Source organism: Adiantum capillus-veneris, chromosome 24 (genome assembly GCF_014529385.1).
Source record: "Adiantum capillus-veneris isolate H3 chromosome 24, ASM1452938v2, whole genome shotgun sequence".
Classification (NCBI taxonomy): Eukaryota; Viridiplantae; Streptophyta; class Polypodiopsida; order Polypodiales; family Pteridaceae; genus Adiantum; species Adiantum capillus-veneris.
Window position 1 is genome coordinate 83,408,205 of NC_140954.1, and position 23,096 is coordinate 83,431,300.

The following is a 23,096-nucleotide window of genomic DNA, read 5'->3' on the forward strand; positions in this document are numbered from 1 at the left end:
CAATTAGTGTGTGAAATTTCATTTAGGGTGGCATTGCATTGGTGCCACTCAATTGGAGGCCACGAATATATTATGTGCAAACTTGTAAAATTTTACTTGTGTTATTTAAATTAGCTAAAATTGCAAAACATCGGCTAGATTCCAAGCTTTCCTTGAAGTAAACCGGCAAAGTTTTACAAGTTTTAGTGTGAATACCTGAAAATGCTTTGAATTTTAACCTTTAAAAAAAAGAGCTTTAGGTGTACGTACCCTTATTTTCTTCAGTTAGGAAAATTGTTTTTGGCAAGCCCTAATTTGGTCAACAAACATTGCTATGATTACTCTGATCAAAAGTTTGATTTCCACCATTGCACTCTCAAAGAGAATTTCTCTTGAAAAAATTTGTAGGAACTACTTTCGATGGTCATCTTTGAATGGATACAACAAACACTAAAATACCAAGAGACATAGCAGCGCTTATCTGCACCTTAAATATAGACACACAGATCTCAGAGCCAAAAAAAAAGGCACACATCGACAAGGTTGAAAATTGCAACCCTTCCCAACTGAGGAAAGTGTGTCCCAGGTTACAATCAAGCTGCTTGAAAATTCAATAATGTCCCTTAGGAGCAGGAGGAAAAGGAATCATTTCGCTTGAAATTTAAGAGAAATAGTGTAAAAAGAAGAAACTTGCAAGTCATTCTTCTAAACTTTCCTCTTTCTGTGTATGGTTAGGAAAATGATTTGTCTCGAACACTACTTTCCACCACAAGCGTGGCAACATATTGTAGCTCTCCCCACCACTGACGCACAAGGTGCTCAACAAGCAATTTCTCTAGGAAAAGACCCTACACAATGAAGGGTTCATCTTTTGGAAGCACTTCAAATATTAACTCTTAAATTATACGAATTTTATAAATGGATAATGGTTATATAGTCTTGTGGATAACTCCAATGCGTCTGATATAATAAGAGAAGAAAACTGTGAAAAAAAAAGGCAAGCCCTAAAAATAGTGTATATTAGAATTACATGCCCGAGCTACAAGCTAGCAGATCTCACAAGCAGTAATAGAATGGTCTTCCGGCGTTGCAGGCAAAGGGAAAAATGCTGATCATTCCATTGAGCAACCGTTTGTGAAGCCGTAGAAGTGAGCTGACTGGCGGCTTCAGCTTACGAGGTGGGGAGAAAGATGTTCACCTGTTACAGACAATCAAGGAGAGAAAGAGAGATAGTGGGGGGAAAGAGAGAGAAAAAGAAAGAGTTGGTGCTCTTTTGTTGTCTGGCTGCTCCGTCACTTGCAGATGAGAGGGAGAAAGAGTGTTCAGTGGTGATTAATATATATATATATATAGATTGAAATTTCATCGTGTGCATGTGGGTAGGAATATTTGCCACCATGCAAAAAAAAGTGCAGTTGCACAAGCTTGCAGCCTGCGTTAGTGTCGCACCAGTGCTAGTTGGTGATCCCGAAAGAATGAGGTAGTGGGTGGCTGCATGCGAGTAGCAACGCATGCCAAGGGGAGAGTGGAAACGGCCATGCATAAGTGGGAGTGGGTGTGGGCAGTATCTATCATGCCTGCAGTGCCTTGTAGGCTACTAATGTTGTCGGATGGCAGACGACGGTGATATTGTAGTTGTTGTGCTGGTGGTCTTTGTAGGTCTATTGTTAAAGGTAGTCGAGGGCAGTATATTGTGGAGCCCAACACGCTTACATATTTGAACGTTCTTACTGTGTGTAGCCATGCAAGGTTGCTAGAGGAGGGGCAAATGTGTTTTCAGCCGCTGCACTCAAATTATTGCTTCTTTTTTATTCATGGAACATTACAACTGTATGATTGGTCTACTTGGCCGTGTAGGACAGCTCAACATGATCGTCAGTGTGCTCGAGCTGCGGCCTTTTCAACCTGATCTTGTGACTTGGCATGTTATATTAGGTGCTAGTCAGAAGTGGAGGAACCTAGAACTTGGTAGGCATGCCTTTGAAAGTGTGGTAGGGTTGAGCAGCAGAGAAATTGCATCCTACAAGCTAATGCTAAACATGTATGCAAAACTTGACGATGACGAACAGGAATTGATTGAAATATAAATAGGACAGTAGATGATGACTTCTAAATGAGCTCACCTTTAGAGTGCGTGCTATCACCCTTTTTGATTCATTCACAACATTGGAATCTCTTAAGATTCTCAGTAGAATAATGAGTCCAAAATCGTGCTGATTTCATCAAGGATCACTTCTTTCTTCAACAAGCCTTCTTCTACTTTCCATGCTAATCTAACTTACTAACTCTAATCAAATTACTATTATTATTATTATTATTTTGGTTCTGTTGATGAAGAATGGGCTTTTAGTGCAGAGCGCACTTATGATCCTTCTGTCCATGATACATGTTTGTCACTTGCTGCAGATTCACATGTGTGGTATTTTGAGAGTGGTGCTACAAAGCACATTTCCATTGGTACGAAGTGGGTTTACAAGTTGAAACACAAGCCCAATGGTGAGATTGATCGCTATAAGGCTCGACTTGTTGCAAAGGGTTATGCACAACAAAAAGGCATAGATTATGAAGAGACTTTTGCTCCCACTTGTCGTATGACTACTGTGTGTTTTCTATGTGCATTGGCAACTCATTTGGTTGGGATGTACATCAGTCAGACATTGTTACTACTTTCTTAAATGGTGACATATTTGAGGAAGTTTATGTAGCATGACCTCGCGGTTTTGTCAAGAAAGGACAAGAGGATAAAGTGTGCAAATGTAAGAAATCTTTGTATGGGTTGAAGCAATCTCCTCGTGCTTGGTATGAGAAGGCTGACACTCGTTTGGTCAAAAGAGGCTTTCGTAATAGTCCACAACAAAAAGCACAGTGTATGTAAAGTGTGAGGGTGATGTACGTCTCATTATGGTTCTCTATGTGGATGCTTTGCTGATCCCTGGACCAAATGAGAGACGTATTGCTGAATTTAAGGCTCATTTGAATGCAACTTTCAAGATGAAAGATTTGGGGCTATTGCATCATTACTTGGGCATACAGTTTAAGCAATGTGATGGTGGTATTGCCTTGTGTTAGAAAAGTTACATAGAGTTAGTATGTAAGTTTGGACTTGAGGATTGCAAACCTATTGCCACTCCCATGAAAACATGTTTGAATTGAGTCTTCATGATGCTGGTGATCATGTCGATGTCACTCTTTACCAAACTGTTGTTGGCTGCCTTATTTATGTATGCAACACAAGACCGGATATTCAGTTTGCAATCTCACAGGTCAAATTTATGCATAGCCCACAGTCTAAGCATTAGCAAGATGTCAAGAGGATTTTTTTCTAGTTGAGTGGCACTTTACATCTTGGCTTGTTTTATCCAAGGCAGATCATTGCTGCCAAACTTACATGCTTTTTCAGACTTAGATTGGGTTGGTTGTTTTGACACACAAGTGTTCACGAGTGGTTTTTGTTTCATGCTCGATAGCTCATGCATATCATGGTTGAGCAAGAAGTGAGGGTGAGTACACGGCAATCTTCACTATACGGTTGAGTGTGTATGGTTGAGATGCCTTATGGCTAATTTGGGTGTTGGAAGGACACTGCCAACACTATCTACACTGACAGTCAGAGTGCAGTGGCAGTTGCGAGGAACCCAATTTTTCATGCTCGCACAAATCACATTGAGGTGAATTACCACTACGTCAGGGAGAGGCTCTCAGCAAGAGAGATCAGCTTGGCTTTTGTGCCAACGTTAAGGCCCTTCTGTGCTTGTCAGCAACAGCTTTTTGCCTTTGTTGAGAGATGGATATAGCCTCCTTAACCTTTTGAAAAGATTCTTGTAGGTCACAGCTATACTCATCAACAACAAAGATCTTCCCATGTACTTTAAGTAGCAAGGGACCTAAACGTGTCGACTATTGTCCATATTCCCGTATCCCATGGATAGACTTGGGAATCCAAAGAGAAAATCCATGGATATAATCTTTGACTCTAGCTCTTTACGCAGCAATGCAATTTTTGCCTCATTATGACTTGCATATAAAGACCATCCAGAATATCTCAAGCCTGTTGTGCAGATTTTGTTGAACAAATATGAGGAGCAATAGTGCGCTTCACAGACAACGCAATCAATGCATGAGCCCGCACATCTTTTACATTCCAACGAGCTTGCAGGGCCGTCACCAAAACAGTTCCGGTAGCAACATACTATCACCAATACTAGCAACATACTATCACCAAAACCTGCAACATCCTCAACATCGCCTACATCCTCAGAACTAGGACGTACATCAATGCCCTACACAATATTCCAAACACCCTTTCAACAGCAAAAATCTTGAACACATTTGTGTTGTTGTCAGCCATGGAAAATGTTGCATCTGATGTGAAAATTGCTCGAAAAGAGGAGAAACGAAGCAGGAACAACACGTGCTATATAGAACAAACCGTAGAAGAATGTAAGGGACTTGTTATGCAAAAAATGGCACTAACAAAAAAATTGTAAAATACAAAATAGCATGTGTAGTATTGTTGTAGTGGAAACGGAGATCGAAATGAGCCCAAATCAAAATTTTGAGTAGACTCGTTGACGCTCGTCAAAGCTCACAGAAAGCAGAGAAAGTGAGTAGGCATGTGTTGGAGTTGTCGGCAACTAAGCCCAGGAGGATGAAATCTGCTCTGATACCAACTGTTGAAATTAGGGTTGTGAAAAAACACACACATCTTGGAGAAGACAAAGGAAGCTCAAGGCACAGTACAACAGAGAGTGTATTACTTAGTGTGCAATGGAAAGATAAGATAGCCCTAGAGTGATGGGCGTATATACAATGCACAGGGGGAAAAACCTCTTAGTGAGGGAAAAATGCCTTGACGGTCCTAAGCGTGTTGAGACACATCACTACCACATGTATATGGTAACACAAGACACTAATTAGATCAACGTAGGAAAAGAAGGACTGTAGAATACAGGCGGGTCAAGGGCAGACCAATGCAAAGAATTCTGAGCAAATCACTGAATGAATGGACATGGAAGCAGGGTTAGCTAAACTAGGGAGTCCATTTAATGAATACACAGTAGGAATTTTGATAGACAAGGAGGCAGTCACTGGCAAAAAGGAAAGGAGGTGGACCGAATTGGTTATTGCCAAATGACTAAGAAATCAAAGAATGGAATCTCCTTTCAGAAAAGAATACCATAATGGTCAAAATCAATAAGCATATGAAACTAGAGATCAAAGAAAAGGCCAACCAACTGTTTCAAAAGTACTAGGATACCACTAAAACCAGATGCAAGACCAGTAACCTGCAAAGGTATATGATGAATGCTAACTGTGCCAAGATGGTCAAAGAGGATAATGGAAACCTTCTGAAAGTAGGATTCATCACATAGGTAGCAAGCAGTGACATGTCATTTCCAATAGTGGTTGTGCCAAAGAAAAATGGAAAGCTGAGGGTATGTGTCAACTATTGAAAGTTAGATGCCTAGATAATCAATGTAATAGAAATTGCCTATGAACTTTGAGAGTAGCAGAATTAGGAAAGTAGGTGAAGCACTTTTAAGAGATTACTTTGTGAGCATAGCGGGTGAAGTTAATTGATGGTAGCAACATAAACATGGTACTTAGTTAACTTGGCATGAACAATACTTTTGCAAGAGAGAGAGTTTAGAGAACATGACAATAGTTGAGGACAGGATTCATATGGAGCCGGTCCCCCTCAAATAGGCATTTGTATTATAGTTTCTCCCATCAAGAGAGACTTGGTACAATACAATCTTTTTGTTCTTTGCGACCTTGGTGATGCAATGAAGATGGAAAGCTTCATGCATCACAAACATAACATAACATAAACTTGAAGAAAGCATTAACTATCCCAAGCCTCAGTCCCAAGGCCTCAAACACCTTCGAAGGTGGAGAGAGCTAGCGGGGAATGAGGATAGGAAAGAGGAAGATGAAACATTCCATAAGAGAAAGAAGTAGTTCCTCACTTATCATTACTCTTCTTGCTAGCATACATAATAGCATAGTAATGGAGATGGAGAAGATGGCAAGCTTAAGCATTGAAGCATGAATCTTGGTTGGATTTGCATTCCATAGCCAAGAGTGTTGGTGTAGGCTTTCACTCTCACAAGCTTGGAGAAGGAGGTGGTGTTCCTCAACTTTCACCAAGTGAGATATGGTGTCTCCAATGAGTGTGTGTGATGGTGTATATCCCCCTAGCACCCCCCTTTCTTGCTTTGGGCGAAAATTCTACTTGCTACAAGCTCATTGGACCCCTCTTCCCTTAGCCAATCACATCCCGCATACAGTCAAGCATATGGGTAGTCTTTTGACAAGTGTCCTCCTTACCCCTTAGAGAGAGAGAGAGCTTGAAAATATCTGGATATTTGTTAGGTGGAAGTAAAAGCTCATTGGACCCCTCTTTAGCCCAACCAATAGCATTCAAGCACCCATGTGGTTAAGCTTAGTGAGAGTCTGACATGTGTCCCATGTACTCTTTTAGAATTCCCCTAACTTTGAGATTTTTATGCACAAGAAGTTTCTCGAGCAACTTCCTCATTAAGTGAGTAGGTTCTCTTTTTGACTCAAGCATCTTACCCCCCATGCATAGGAAGCTTCTCAAGCAACTTCCTCATTAAATGTGACAAGTACCTCAAGTACCTTAGTCATCAAGCATGACAAGCACCTTAGGTGGAGTTCCCACCTCAAGCACAGCCCTAGCTTGCCTAAGTTTAGGTCGGGTTCCCACCTCAAGCATAGCCCTAGCTTGCCTAAGTTTAGATCGGGTTCCCACCTCAAGTACAACCCTAGCTTGCCTAAGGTTCTCACCTCAAGCACAACCCTAGCTTGCTTAAGGTCAAAATGACTTTTAACACTAACCATTGGAGGTCTTTAATGAAGCTAACCCTAAGGTCTTTTAAGCTTCATTAGTTAACCTTGCTCTTTGGCAGACCATCTCTCATTTGGGCCCCTTTACCATTGGCCCCGTGTTGAGATAGATCCGTAAGCACATGTCTATATTCTAACCCTTGTTCCCGTTTATTATCCCATATTAAATGATCAGTTTAATATGAGAAAATCATTTGGGTTGGTTAGATATTAGATATTTGATGACAATTAAAGACCCATTCCCACTTCCATTCATTGACATGATGTTGGATGAAATAGATGGCCACAAAATGTATCGGTTCATGGATGGCTATAGTGTCTACAATCAGTTGATAATCGCACAAGAAGATAGAGCAAAGACAACATTCATCACTGAATGGAGAGCATTCATGTACCTAGTCATACCATTCAGAGTGTATAAAGCTCCAACTATCTTCCAACGCTACATGATGGAGATATTGAGTGAGTTCTTACACAGATTTTTGGCTTTCTTGGTTGGTGATTTATAGTCCTTTCACTGGAGGATATGCATATTCTATTTGGAAATGGTGTTTGAGAGATACAGGGAGAAACAAACTTGTCAAAACCCCTTTAAATCAGTCTTGATGGTTTGGAAGGGTGAACTTCTCGGTCATATTATGTTTAGAAATGGCATTGAGATGGCCAAAGACAAAGTCTAGTGTGTGCAGCAAGTCAGAGTGCCAACAAATGTGTCTGAACTAAGCTCATTCTTGGGGTACATAAATTTCTATTGGTAAGATTAATTCATATGTTCCCAACAAAGGCTCTTCCATTGTATGAAATGACCTAGAAGGGAGTGAAGTTCATCTAGACTTAGGAATGTGAGGCAAGTTTTTAGTGCTTAAAGGAGATGATCAGCAAGAAGACAATCCTTCATCAACGAGATTGGGAGGTGATATTTCATGTACATGTAGATGCATCTAGAATGGCGATGGGAGCAATATTGACCCAGCTTGATGGAAAGACAGACTACCTAGTCTACTTCGCTAGTCGTAGGTTCAACTTAGCTGAATAGGGATACTCAACAATAGAAAGAGAAGCACTTGGAATGGTGTTCGGTGCAACTAGATTCAAACACTACTTATTGGGAAAACTATTTCGCTTATACGTTGATCATAAGGCACTCCTATTTCTTATTAACAAAGTGATAATTCAAGGAAGACTAATTAGATGGACGATGTTCTTGAAGTAGTTTGAATTCAAAATCTTCCACAAGCTAGGGAAGACTGATGAAGCACATGAAAGAACAATACACATGGCTGTCCTCTTTGGGTCGCTGACCTAGTAAGGTGGTAAAAAGATTTGCATCTTATAGTTGACTCAGCCACACTTGACGCTGAGAAGTTTTCTGGGTAATTTTTTATTTGTAACAATTTCACTATGCTAAGAAGAACATCTTTGATCAAGATTCTATTTTCAAAGCAGCCAAAGAATGACTATCTAGATGCTGCACTCATTACTTTTATGCAAATACATGTAATGAAGCCAACATGTGATATCCTTCTCTGCTTAACATTATATGAAGAAATTGATATAGCCTGCCAAATCTTGCAAGAGAGAGAAGGGTTTGGGTCTAGATATTATAGAGCTGATTATACTCCTCGTTTATAGTGCCCTTCCTAGTGAAATGTAGACAAGAAATTTTGACCCATCACCACCAATAAGTGATGGTTTCAACCAACATTGCATAGGCATCTTTAACTATTGATTGAATCTACTATGTAGTAGATCCAAGTTTTGCTAAGCAAAATGTATATATTCCCAAACTTGGGTTAGATTCACATATCTTCACACCCATTTCTCAAGCTGTTGCAAAGCAGAGAGTAGGTGAGCATGCAGTATGGTACTAGGAAAGTTCTATCATTTGTGCACGAAGAGCGCATACATGAATGAAATGGTACCAACAACTATGCCCAAAGTTCTTTGGAATGCTAAGATGTTTTGTTGTTGCTACTAAACCATTTGACGAGCTGACATTGCGCAAAGTCGATTATAAGAGGTATGGCAACACACAAGTGGTAGGTGGTGCAATAGTGAATGAAAGGTTTACGAGTCAATCCATACAAGTTTGTGCTTTGATGGGGTATATCAACAAAACACATACTATGGCAAGGTGGTGGTGGAACAACAAAGGAAGGTTTAGGAGCCGATCCATCCAAGGTTTGATTTGATGCATATGACCAATACCAAAGGTACACTAATATTTTGTATTTCAATTTCCTTTATGTGATCTCAAAGGTACTTAGAATTAGGTTCCATCATGTATGCATCAAAGCAATGAATTTACGTCTTTTTTTATTGAAAGGATTGTTGATGAAGGTGACAAGGATTGAAGAACTTTTGCAATGCCTGACAAGGGACACATCGAGAGTACATCACAGCATGGCAATCTAAAACAATACAAGCCTACATAACATCGATGATGGTAATGTGTTCTTCCTTGTGCAACTATAATAATTTTAAAATAAGAAAGTCCCTCCAACATTGGAGGAGAAGCATAAATTCCCCTTCAACACTGGAGAGGATAAAAATGGTGGGAGAAGGGCACGTTTCTTACAGTATTATTATAAATGTGAAAAATGGTGCCAACTCCACAACATACGTATGTAACATTTGCATGATTTTTTCTTTTATTTGATGGGCACAAGCATCACAATGCACAAAATGCATCTCTCTCTCTCTATCTTTAAAAATTATAACGTGAAAAGGTTTCTCCTCCACACATCCACTAATGTGAATTTTTAATTCTCTAGTGAGGTCGTAGAGCTTTTGGCAAAAGCTTCGAGGAGACATACTATTGAGTCATAATAACGAGTTATACTATGAGATAAAAGCCACACCACTACCACTTTTTCAATTCATACCATTTAGAGAGTGAAGCAATTAAGGCATTTTAGTTTGCAACAAACATCAATACTAAACCATATCGGCAAATTTCTTTGGTAAAGCAAGGCTAGTTTAATTTTGACTTACCCTATGCTGACACTGCATAAAGTTGATGAGAAGAGGTATGGCAACACACTAGTGGTAGGTGATGCAATAGTGAATGGAAGGTTTATGAGTCAATCCAGACAAGTTTGTGCTTTGATGGGGTATATCAACAAACACATACTATGGCAAGGTGGTGGAACAACAAAAGGAAGGTTTAGGAGCCGATCCATCCAAGGTTTGCTTTGATGCATATGACCAATACCGAAGGTACACTTATATTTTGTATCTCAATTTCCTCTATGTGATCTCAACCATATTTAGAATTAGATTCCATCATGTATGCATCAAAGCAATGAATTTATGTCTTTTTCATTGAAAGGATTGTTGATGTAGGTGACAAGGATTGAAGAACTTTTGCAGCCCAACAAGGAACACATCAAGAGTACATCATAGCATGGCAATTTAAAACGATACAAGCCTGCATAACATCGACGATGGTAATGAGTTCTTCCTTGTGCAACTATAATAATTTTAAAATAAGAAAGTCCGTCCAACATTGGAGGAGAAGCATAAATCCCCCATTAAATATTGGAAGGGATAAAAGTGGTGGGAGAAGGGCATGTTCCTTATGGTATTATTATACATGTGAAAAATGGTACCAACTCCACACCATACGTGTGATCATATGCATGATTTTTTCTTTTCTTTGATGAGCACAAGCATCACGATGCTCTCTCCATCTTCAAAAATTATAATGTGAAAAGGTTTCCCCTCCACACATCCACAAATGTGAATTATCATTTGTCTTGCAAGGTTGTAGAGCTTTTGGGAAAAACTTTAAAGAGACATACTACACTGAATCATCATCAGAACGAGCTATACCATGAGACAAAAGCCACAACACTACCACTTTTTAAAATTTTACCATTTAAAGAGTGAAGCAATCAAGGCAATCTAGTTTGCAACAACACATCGATAGCAAACCATATGGGCAAATTTCTTTGGCAAATCCAGGCAATCTAGTTTGCAACAACACATCAACAGTAAACCATATCGTCAAAGCAAGGCTAGTTTTAATTGCCCCCCTCCCCCACCGAGCGCAGTCACGTTAACAATTGTTTTCGTTGTTGAGGTCCCTGGAGCTTTGAAGGCATGGAGAAAGGAAAGGGAGGCGGTCGAAAATGGGCTATTGATTTCTCTGAAGCTGCTTCCTCCCGCGATGTGGCCGATCCACCTGGTTTCTCTCGATCTCCCTTGGATCTGGTGAGCGTTGTGTGTGTGTGTGTGAGAGAGAGAGAGAGCGAGAGGGAGCGAGAGCGAGCTTTGGCTCTCTGCACCCACATTAGAGTATATAGCCTCACCTACATAGATTACGTACCTACAATTCAGAGACATCTGTACAGGAACAAAAGTTTTGCTTTGGTTAGTTTAAGGTAGCTCTGCAATAAGGGTCTATGCTGATGCTTTGCTCTTCTCAATGGCCCAATAATATGGACATCGCTGCACATGTGGAGTGATTACGTCTTTTGTCAAGACATCGTTCATCTTCATCAAGTTCTCCTTTAATGATGTATTCAAGAATAAATTATTCTGCTTTTGATGTATGAGCTATGCCTGAGGAAATGAATGAATTGACTTATTATGTACGTCAAAGGGGAAGGCCTTTCTGTAAGATGTTCTGACAGTTCCTTTTCAGCTATTTTTTTCCTTTATTCTTTACAACAATTCATTTCAGCTAATTTTCCCTTAATTTTTACATCGATTATGTGGGTGGAGAGCGAGTGTGTGGCGTGCACGCACACAAGACATAGAATGAAGAGAGGAGGACTGTTAAAATGTTGAGTCGATTACTGCTTAAAGTTGCAAGTATACATGGAAATTGATAATGGTTGCTGTAACCGGCTGGAGCTATTGGCCAGACGGTGAATGACAGCAAAACAGAAGTTTTAGCAAAAGGAAGAGAGATTATTCAGCTCACCTATGGAAGACAGAAATCGAGCGTCCACAGCTCATAGAATTGCACAGTAGAATAAGAAAGATTTCAGCACATAGATAATGTAGAAGACATGAAGTTCATGAGTTAGCAGATCCTCAGCATGGTTCTCTCTACTAAGTGAGTTTTGTGCGCGCGCGCGCACGAGAGAGAGGAGGTCCTAGATTAGCTGGATAGATGGTTAGAGCATGAGGATCAGCAGTCCATGGCAGTTGATGAGCGGCTTGAGTTGCCCCAGGATAGGCCAGTTTAGTTGTAACGGGAGGGCACCACGTGCCAAACTGGAATAGAATTTTAGCACTACAAAACAATTAAACAGAAAGAGAGAAAATCGATGCGAGAGATGGAGTGGCAGAGTTCCATTCCGAGAGTGTCTTGGGCTCCAAAAACCGTAGTGCTCCTTTTAGTATTTCTTTATCTTGCTTCAACTGGTTACAGGTTCGGGGGCAACTCCTCTGCTTCCTACAATTGGGAATACCAGAAGGAGACCCCCTTGCACATATTTAAATGCCCTTGGCCCTCAAAAGCAATCGCTATGAAAACCTGATCCTTTAGAAGAAGTAGTTTCAAAATCTAGGGCTGTCAGTGCAAAACACATGCTATTTGTACAACGTTGCCACGTCAGTATGCTCTACACAATTTTTGGAGTTTGCTTCTTTAGGGTTTAGGCCCCTCTGCCATAATTTGCAAGTTGGTAGGGTTCATCTTCTTCTAGGTGTTTAGGCCCCTCGGCCAATCTCTGTAAGTTGGTTAGGGTTAGGATTTTGGAATCCTAATCCCCATGATCTTCAGTTAAGTTCCATGTCAGCAGTTTGTTAGATACTTCCTTTCGAAAGAAGAGTAATCGTCTGCGATTAGTCATACAAAACTTAATCAAAGTTTTTAGTTCAAAAATCTGAGGGTCATTCAGTAAGTATCGGAGTTCTTGATATTTCAGCGTAGCAATAGTAGCTATCACACCCAGTCCAGGTTGATCTTTAAAGGGGTGTCTCGATGCACTAAGATCACATACCCAAGCAATCTCAGCCGAAGTTCATGAGTTAGCAGATCCTCAGCATGGTTCTCTCTACTCAGTGAGTTTTGTGTGCGCGCGCACGAGAGAGAGGAGGTCCTAGAGTAGCTGGATAGATGGTTAGAGCATAAGGATCAACAGTCCATGGCAGTTGATGAGCAGCTTGAGTTGCCCCAGGGTAGGCCAGTTTAGTTGTAACGGGAGGGCACCACGTGCCAAACTGGAACAGAATTTTAGCACTACAAAACAACTAAACAGAAAGAGAGAAAATCAATGCGAGAGATGGAGTGGCAGAGTTCCATTCCGAGAGTGTCTTGGCTCCAAAAACCCTAGTGCTCCTTTTAGTATTTCTTTATCCTGCTTCAACTGGTGTACAGGTTCGGGGGCAACTCCTCTGCTTCGTGCAATTGGGAATACCAGAAGGAGACCCCCTTGCACATATATAAATGCCCTTGGCCCTCAAAAGCAATCGCTATGAAAACCTGATCCTTTAGAAGAAGTAGTTTCAAAATCTAGGGCTGTCAGTGCAAAACACAGGCTATTTGTACAACGTTGCCACGTCAGTATGCTCTACACAATTTTTGGAGTTTGCTTCTTTAGGGTTTAGGCCCCTCTGCCATAATTTGCAAGTTGGTAGGGTTCATCTTCTTCTAGGTGTTTAGGCCCCTCGGCCAATCTTTGTAAGTTGGTTAGGGTTAGAATTTTGGAATCCTAATCCCCATGATCTTCAGTTAAGTTCCATGTCAGCAGTTTGTTAGATACTTCCTTTCGAAAGAAGAGTAATCGTCTGCGATTAGTCATACAAAACTTAATCAAAGTTTTTAGTTCAAAAATCTGAGGGTCATTCAGTAAGTATCGGAGTTCTTGATATTTCAGCGTAGCAATAGTAGCTATCACACCCCAGTCCAGGTTGATCTTTAAAGGGGTGTCTCGATGCACTAAGATCACATACCGAAGCAATCTCAGCCAACTTGGAAGTATACGTCTCACAAGTTACGATGCAACACAAATGATTATAGATGCAAGCACAAGACAGAGAGACATAAACTCCCCCATGAATACTTCCCCCAAGAAGTGAAGTCTAGGCGATGAGATATTCAAAGGCCATATACAACCAAACGCTCGCGAGACCGCAGCTTTCGTTGTTTAGAAGATCCAAATACAACTATATGCTCCCTAGACCATAGCGTGCGCCACCCATAGGTTTTCCAAACAGCATTGAAACCAACATTAAAACCAGAATTAAGCAAACTCAATCGGCGCCAGGACAAGTTCAAAACATAAAAATTCTATTTCAAACAATATTTTCAAACAGAGTTAAAAAAGTATCCAAATACAAAGCAAACTAAAAATCATTATTGGTTTGTAAGTCGAACTCGAAGGACGATTGGCTTTTCATTGAGCACCAAAGTAATGGTTCGATTGCGGATCTGAATGGTAGCATTGTTCTTGTCGTGCCAAGGCATGCCCAAAGTGTGTTGCAATGCCTTAACTTCATGATGTGAAAGTCTGTTTTGCCATGGTACCCTTGGATGGTGATCGAAAGAGCACCAATGAGTGGTACAATTTTATGAGTTCACCCTGTGGCTAACTCAGCCTCAAGTTCTCTAGCAAATTGATCATATTGAAAGTCCATCTGGATGAAATTCTTGGGGGCTCCTAGATCACAGAAGATAAGTGCCTTGGAGCCATTCATCTTTCCATATGCTCTGCACAATTCTTTGGAACCATCAGGTACAGAGATGCTATAAATATCGGCAACAAGTCCTACTGTCTTTTTGGATTTCTTAGCAGGAGTCTTATCCCCTTTATTAAGACATACATAAGAGGTGTATCCCGTCTAGCAGCATTCGGAGCATGGCCTTCTTGCTGTAGAGTTTCTTGTTGGCGAAGTGTCAAACTAAGTCTTGTGGGTTGAGTTGAATTGTCGCGAGAATTCCAAGAATTTGTGCGTTGTTGTTGAGGATTTTGAGTGTTCGTAGGTTGATCTTTTGTGACAAATTCCAATCTTTCTTGCATTAGCTTGGAGCGAACCGTAGCATGGTCCATAAGTCTTGGATAGTAGAAACTTGCTTGAGCCTTGGACAAACGATATTCTTGTAAAGATGGCAACCCAATGGTATGCATTGGTCCTCCAAGGGTATTAGCTTAAAGAAAGACATCGGAAGGTAGACATCGAGGAACTTTTGGTTATAGTCTTCCATGGTTTCCATGGCAAGCTTTTTCAAGCTATCCCATTGTGCCAGAAGTTGCACTTTAAATAGGGACGTCATGTGACTTTGGGAAAAAAATATTCGTAAAAGCTTGCCAAGTCCTTGGAGCGTGTGGCTTGGTAGCTATAGAACTCCACCATTGCATTTGATAAACCGGCGGCTCGAGAGATCTTTGACTTGATATAATGCCTGTTGCTAAATGAACTATCTTCTTATTTTTTTGAGTACATTTTTATTATTGAAATTAGGATATTTAAATGTGTACACTTAAACTGTTAAGTTAGGATGTGTAGATTTATTGGAATTGATGAAAGCCATCAGGAACGGACAACTTTGATGTGTCATATGATGGGTGACATTAAGCATCATGAAGAAGTTAATTGTCTTTACTTCCTCCCACCATTCCGGCATGTCGGCCCGTGCTCGGCATGCCACTCCATTGACACTTTTTTACTCGGGCATTGCCATGAACTCATCACTAATAAAGAGTCCGCTCAATGCCCCACTACACACACTCAAGCGATGGAGCATAATCAAGTTGAAGGCGAAGCTAGTCTCCGAGTATTTGAGAAGAGCTAGCTTTGACCTCTTTGAAAATTTAGCCCTCACCTATTTAGGAACATCAAGTTTCAACATTCAAATCGAGAATTGGCCTTCCATATTGAAATTAGATACGAATTGAAATGAGATTGGTTAACGCTTAATAGTTACCTTTTGATGGTTATTGACAAAAGTCACCATTGTATTCGCATGCTCAATGACGGGGGAAATCCATTCTAAGGCGCCTATATCTTTGAGAAGATTGTTGAGGCAATGAGCCATGTAGTATGTGACCGTGGTTTTTGGATAAAGGGATTCGATGATGGCTTTGTCGGCACGAGTGCTATTATCTCCGTCGGTGACGATGGCAATGACATCATGCTTTCCCACCTTCTCAATGGTAAGTGCCCACTCCGATGCAAATACTCGCGCACTCTTCCCGGTCCTTCATGCATCATGGGAGTCAATGAAATACATCTCCCCTCGAGAATATGCCACCATGCCATGAATGGAGCGACGACGGGTATCACTCCACCCATCCACAATGAGGGATACCCCATTCTTCTTCCATGAAGCCCTTGTGGATGCACATGCCGCCTCCACCATTATCTTCTCCCTGTCAAAAAAGAGTGGTGCGCAAGCTCTCTGAAGAGGGAGGGACATATGTGGGTCCAAACTCTTCGATCTTCTGTGCCATTTCTTTAAAATATGGAAACCTTTGTGTAAAAAAAAAGTGTATATTAGTGATATACATTGTACAAACTAAAGATTAAAGCTTAAGCCTTATAAGTTAAAGTCTATAGAGCTTACCGAGCTGCATTGAAAGCAATATGGTCGCGGTAGAAAAATCTTGCTACGGCGACATCTACCTACTCTTTCAAGGCCGGTTTCCAACTATCTCGAAGAGTTGCTTGTTGCTTGGGTGGACGAGAATGAGGGAAAGATGATGATGAAGGGTTGGTAGAGAGTGGAGGTGAGCGGTCGCCGTCTGTAAGGTGCAGCGGAATGAATGAAGTATTTTCTCAAGATTAGTGATCTTTATTGCTCAAGGTTCCTTTTAGTTCTTAGGGAAAAGAGAGCTTTCCGTCTTATGGAAAATGCTATGATCACGAACAAAGTGAGTGGATATTGTGCGTGCAAGTGAATGAGATTGAGAGAAGGAGAGAGAAGAGATACGACACCCGAGAGGTTGTAAAACCCTCCTCCGAAGGCCCCACTCTTGTCGGCGAGAGTGGTCTACTTTGATTGCACAAAGGTGTACAATGCGAATGCAATGGACTAATGCAATGGGACTATGCCGATGACGACGACGGTGATGACGACGACGACTTGGGCTGAAATCTGGGATCTTCTATTGGCTGAATTTTGTGGTCTTCTTGGTGGCTGAAAATGACTGTTTCTTGCTGGTTCCATGGCTGAACATGACGGGTTCATTCGGGGTCATGCTGGTGATGAAAACGCTGCAGATTTGGGCTGAATCTCAAAAACGCTGATGTGCCTGTGCTTAGCAAAAACGCTACTGCTGATCTTCTGCTACTGGTGGCTGAATACCAAAACGCTGATGCTTCTGCTACAGAGGGGCTGAAAACACGGTGGTTCTGACGCGGTAAAGCTGAGAATCAAAAACGCTAATACCTCTTCCTAGCGTTAGTGGTTACTGCTGGTCTGGAGTGCATGGCGATGATGCATAGGTGAAAACGCCAGGGCTGCTGTGTTGATGGCGATGAAGCATTTGCTGAAACGTCAGGTGCTGGGAGAGGATGGGAGTCTGCTTGAAAACGCTAGGGTGTCATGAGGGCGGGGTACTGCTGAGAAGTTGCCTGTTGAGCGGGAAGCTCTTGCTGCCTCGTCTGCCAAAAAGTGCTAACTTGGGTTTGCTTATATATTAACTTAGCAAAATTGTCCTACCTACTTTTGTTGGAAAGTCACTTAAAAATAATAAGTGAAAATAACCAAAAATAGGAAAATAGGCTAAATGCATTGGAAAATTCCCCTAACTGGTGCTAATGGATTCTGATGGGAATTCCGATGATCATGCTGTGTGCAACCGGAGGATATGCATCTATGCTAAGTGACTGGGCATGCACGGTCTACGAATAGACTCACAAAAGTGCCAGATCACTGCTAATGTAAACTGACTGGACTGACTGAACCCTGCTGTGGTGTAGCTTGTCCACGGACACATAGGGTTGGGATGTGTCACGTGACATCCCCTCCTTTTCAAAGTGAGGTACTGGTACCGAACTGTATGGCGTCGAGGGAGATCGCCAACAGCATCCGGAATCCTGGAAGGGACTCTTTGCCGGCCAACTCTGATGTGTGGGTCGTGCGGTTCTTGAACTTCATAAAGGTCTGCAACACTTGCTTCTTTGGGCCGCGCCGAAAGCGACTCAAAGTCTTCTGTGGCTCCTTTAATGCTTCAACTTCGTCTAGAGTCCTGCTTCTTTCGTCTTCAAGAATCTCCATGGTTGAAAATTCCTGAAACCATCTCCAACACAAAACCATGACATACCCATTCCATGTAAAGTGAAGGAAAAAAATCTTGTCGTCTCTAAAGACTGTGCATGCAATGTAGATGAACAAATAGACGGAGTGACAACCCGTTCATCAAACACATGCAAACAATGAGGTCAAATCTTTTCTGTTTGATCGAAATCAATCAACTGTGGCAAATCACAATGGAAATGCCCATGCTTGGTGCTCATACTATCATGTGCTCTTTTGGAAACTGTGTCATGCCAAGGAAGAGACATGGAATGTGACTTCCTTACATACAAACTTTTCAACTTTTCATGAATAATCCGCATAGATTCGTGCTCATCCATGAGAGAAACGTGCTCAACATACAATATGTCATGCCTAGGAAAAGGGATCACATAACGATGCTGACTAAAATATAGGAAACCTTCACGAATGGAACACTCGAACAATGCGTGCGTATCAATTATGCGAACACATAATACTTCCTGTGATGGTTCTTTGGACCAAGGCTCGAGAGCCAAGATCGCTTCTTCCGAATCTATCGAATCTTCGTGTGGGGGATCTGTGGACCTTTGACTCAAAAGCCAAGATCAATTCTTGGTGATTGATCGAATCTACAAGGAGGTTAGCTTCGCTAGAAAAAGCATCAACTAACACATCATCCTTGTGAACAATCACATCTTGTTCATGCAATTCATCATGCTTGTCTTTTTCATCCAAATCATCATGCAAATCATTATCATTCAAATCATCATGCTTCTCATAATCATGCAAGTTCTGTGTGTCATGCTGTGGAGAAAAAGAGACTGAGAGAATCTACTTATCCCGAATCCTTTCAATCTTGTCCTGCATATTAGCAATGAGAGATGGAGAAGGAACAATATCCGCTCCATGAATGACAGTAGAAGAATCACTTTTGGCATTGAGAGTTAAAGTGCTAGCCTTCCAATTAACGAGAGGGTTCAGTTCACGAAACCATTTCATGCCTAAAATCATATCACATCCTGAGAGAGGAGAAACAACAAATCTTCTAGTGAAGGCAGTCTGTTGAATTGCAAACAACACATCAAGGCACTCCTTCGTGATGAGAGCGTCCATACCAGGACGAAAGCCAGAGACCTCGATAGGAGATCTCGGACTAACTTCGAGGCGAGCTCTCTCAATAAGAGAGGGATTGATCACATCATGCATACTACCTGGGTCAAACAATATGACAAAACGGTGCCTCGACGTGCGACCATAACATTTAATGAGAGAATCATCAATGGGAGGGTCCTGAGAAACTTTGGGCACAATCGTGTTATCATTCATTGCATTGACAGATGTAGTGGGTGCTATGGGTTCTTTAGATTCATTCGATTCAAGCTTAGGACATGCTCTTTTTATGTGACCCTTAATGTGACAATGAAAACAACGACCTTCCTTAGAATAAGTGCTTTGTTCTTCCGACGTGATGTATCCTTCTACAATTCCTTGTGCTACTTTTTCATCTGGAGTAACCTTAGGTTTAGCAGTTGTGTTAGCCTTATCCTTAAATTCATTGGAAGAATTCTTTGATGAGAGACTGTTGGAAGATTGGTTAGAAGAGTTATCATTCTTACCATTCTTACCGTTCTGCGGGTTCTGAGAAGTCTGCGAGGTACTTGTGCAAGTCTTGTTCTCCTTAGGCTTTCCCTTGTTGTGCTTCATCTCCTGTGCGAGAGCAATCGCTACCACCTTGTTGAGATCGATTGGATTGAATACCTCGACATCGTACTTGATATACTCGTCCAATCCAAAGAGAAAAGCCTCTTTGCGCTCATCATCCGACATGCGTAATTGGGTACCTAGCTGCAAAACACGATTAGAAAAAGACATAACCGGCATACCGTTTTTCTTGAGAGCACGCCAATCATCCTTCAATCGTGCAAGGTACTGAGGTGGCATAAACCGCGCCTTGAGCTTGTCTTGGAAATCAGCCCAACTAAAAGAGAGGGGCGTGAAATCGTCGGCTGCCTCTAGGTGCGCGGCTAGCTGTGCCTCTTGCCATGCATGGTACCAATTGATGGCATCACCGGCAAGGTACATAGCTGCCGTCAGAACTTTGCTATTTCTTGTCTTCTTAGTTGTCGCAAAATAAGCATTAAATTGATGCAACCAAGAATGAATAATTGTAGCATCCATCTTACTGTCATACTTATTGAAAGTCAACTTTTCTGTGACTGGATGGTTGGAATCCGCATCGTGGCTTGCGCCACTTGACGAACTCCCACGATCTTTGGGTGGTTTGGTCTTCGAGGCTAGGATGTGGGAAATAAACTCTTGATGGCGAAGCTCCCTTTGAGCTTCACGCTCGGCGTCCTTTTCCGCTTTTCGTTCATCGCGCTCGCGTTCGAGAGCAAGGCGATTAGCTTCTTGTTGTGCCGCAAGTTTTGCGTTTCTTTCATCGCGCTCACGTTCCTGAGCAAGTCGATTTTCTTCTTGTTTTGCGGCAAGTCTTGCGTTTCTTTCATCGCGCTCACGTTCTTGAGCAAGGCGACTTGCTTCTTGTCTATCCATCATGGCCATCATCTGCTTGACCAGTGCCTCCATAGCACTTGGTGGCGTAGATAGCAAAGGGGGAGGGTTGAAGAAATCATCTCCGGGTGGGGACGAGTCTTCGTCGCCTCTCTCATGCTCATCACCTGTATGCGAAGTATCCATTCCGCTTGGGGTGACGACCATGCACTATGATCTTGGGTTCTTAAGCTCGCGAGGAACTTGGGTTCTTGAGGGTCTTGAGGTTCTTGAGGTCCTTGATTCGTGAGAATCTTGGGTTCTTGAGGTTCTTGAGTCTTGAGGGTCTTGGGTTCTTGGGGTTTTCTTTCGCTTGCAAATCACGTTGGAGAAGGATCTTCTCTTCACCCGAGTTCTACTCCTTTTTGTGGGCACACCCCTTGGCGGCCTTGCGCTCACACCAAGGTTGCTTTTTCCCACCTCATGTCGATTGGCTGGCCGCTAAGTGCACGGTCCGCTCTCAATGAGTGAAAAGAGACACAAGGGGAGGCTGGACAAGCCCTTCTTTCTTGGGATTCCTGTCACTCTTCAACAAAACACGATTAGGGATCGCCACGCCCAAGTAAACCTGGGTTCGTGTGATTGCAACAAGCAAAAAAAATTCTTGTGGTTCTTTCCTTGAGTAATGCAGAACACTTCCAAAGCTCTGATACCAATGTTAGGTGCAGCGGAATGAATGTTGTATTTTCTCAAGATTAGTGATCTTTATTGCTCAAGGTTCCTTTTAGTTCTTAGGGAAAGAGAGAGCTTTCTGTCTTATGGAAAATGCTATGATCACGAACAAAGTGAGTGGATATTGTGCGTGCAAGTGAATGAGACTGAGAGGAGGAGAGAGAAGAGATACGACACCCGAGAGGTTGTAAAACCCTCCTCGGAAGGCCCCACTCTCGTCGGCGAGAGTGGTCTACTTTGATTGCACAAAGGTGTACAATGCGAATGCAATGGACTGATGCAATGGGACTATGCCGATGACGACGACGACTTAGGCTGAAATCTGGGATCTTCTATTGGCTGAATTTTGTGGTCTTCTTGGTGGCTGAAAATGACTGTTTCTTGCTGGTTTCATGGCTGAAAATGACGGGTTCATTCAGGGTCATGCTGGTGATGAAAACGCTACAGATTTGGGCTGAATCTCAAAAACGTTGATGTGCCTGTGCTTAGCAAAAACGCTACTGTTGATCTTCTGCTACTCGTGGCTGAATACCAATCTATGCTAAGTGACTGGGCATGCACGGTCTAAGAATAGACTCACAAAAGTGCTAGATCACTGCTAATGTAAACTGACTGGACTGACTGAACCCTGCTGTGGTGTAGCTTGTCCACGGACACATAGGGTTGGGATGTGTCACGTGACACCGTCGGTGCCGGTTGATGCACAAAATGATGTCGAAGAAGGGGATGTTGATGCTCGGATGAAAGCCACCGTGGCCATCTTCCTTGGATTCACCGTGCGACGCTTGGTACAATTCTTCTTGGCTTCTTTGATATCCTCAAGAGTCTTCTCAAGGTTTAGGAGCTTTTGCTTCTCCTCTTCTGAGACGGTTTGCGGGCAAAATCAAACTTGATGCCCTTTTTCGTGAAAGAAGTGGGCGCGCACCTTCCTCACGGAACCATTGCACTCGTAGCCACAACGGCGGCACTTCCATGGTTTGCTTCCACCTCCAACACCGGACTTGGGAGCAATCACCTCATTCCACCATGTCCATGTGAAGTCGGCGGAGGAAGGGTGAAACCGGCCTGTACTTTCAAAAAGGGCGGTAGACTTTAAACTTAAACCTTATTTGCTTTCACCCATATAATTTGTTGCCCACTTTACCTGTACTTTCAAGTCACAACAAAGGGGAAAGGGATACAGGCTGCTAGAATGCACCTGTATGAGAAGACCGATACCAGATTGGCCCCTAACTTAGGTGCCCCTTTCGGTATTTCTTTATTGTTAAAAAGAGGGAATAAACGTTGTGGTTCCCTACAAGCTGCCCCACACAAGCTCGCTGAATTTCAACTGTTCCAGCCCGATTTCGGCAGCATAACTGTACTAGGATCCTTCACAGTCAGTATTCCCACGCATTGAATGACTTTCCCGACGCATACGGGCACTTTGCAAGACCTGGCGGAATCTGCAGCACGCTGAATTCTCTGTTTTCAGCCCCGAAAATGCGCCAGATCACCTGTACAGCGGTCCCCTCGTGTCCCCGAACCTCCTGGGGGTATTAGGGTCCGTTTAGGGCCAAAACCCTAAACCTGCAAAACTACACAGCAGGCTGTAATTTACTGTTTCGGGCTCCGTTTCGCATGCCGGTTGCATCCGTAGCAAGTCCTCGAGCTCCCGCACCTGTAGGGCAACTTGCCCTTTGAATCGGACAAGATTTTTGGCGTGAAACCTCTCCGAATTCACCTGTACTTGCGAGGGATTAGCCGCTAGCTAATCTAGTACCTGTGCAAGAGGCTCTTGCCTCTGCAATCGCGCATGAACCCACACAACTGTACATTGGTCAATTGAAAAGCCCACTAGAGGGGCATA

General features: G+C 42.3%; 1 protein-coding gene and 1 pseudogene across 1 annotated transcript in view; both read left to right on the forward strand.

The window, feature by feature from the left end:
- The first annotated feature begins 8,250 nt into the window (after window positions 1-8,250).
- Window positions 8,251-8,827, forward strand: LOC147426682 (putative pre-mRNA-splicing factor ATP-dependent RNA helicase DEAH5 pseudogene; annotated as a pseudogene).
- Window positions 8,828-10,875: 2,048 nt separating this feature from the next.
- LOC147426683 (ER membrane protein complex subunit-like protein) overlaps window positions 10,876-23,096 on the forward strand; it is a 55,486-nt gene continuing 43,265 nt past the window's right edge. The window contains exon 1 of the mRNA XM_086498903.1: window positions 10,876-11,064. Within this exon, the coding sequence (XP_086355029.1) occupies window positions 10,954-11,064 (111 nt within the window). The 5' untranslated portion in view covers window positions 10,876-10,953. The remainder of the gene's footprint in view (window positions 11,065-23,096) is intronic.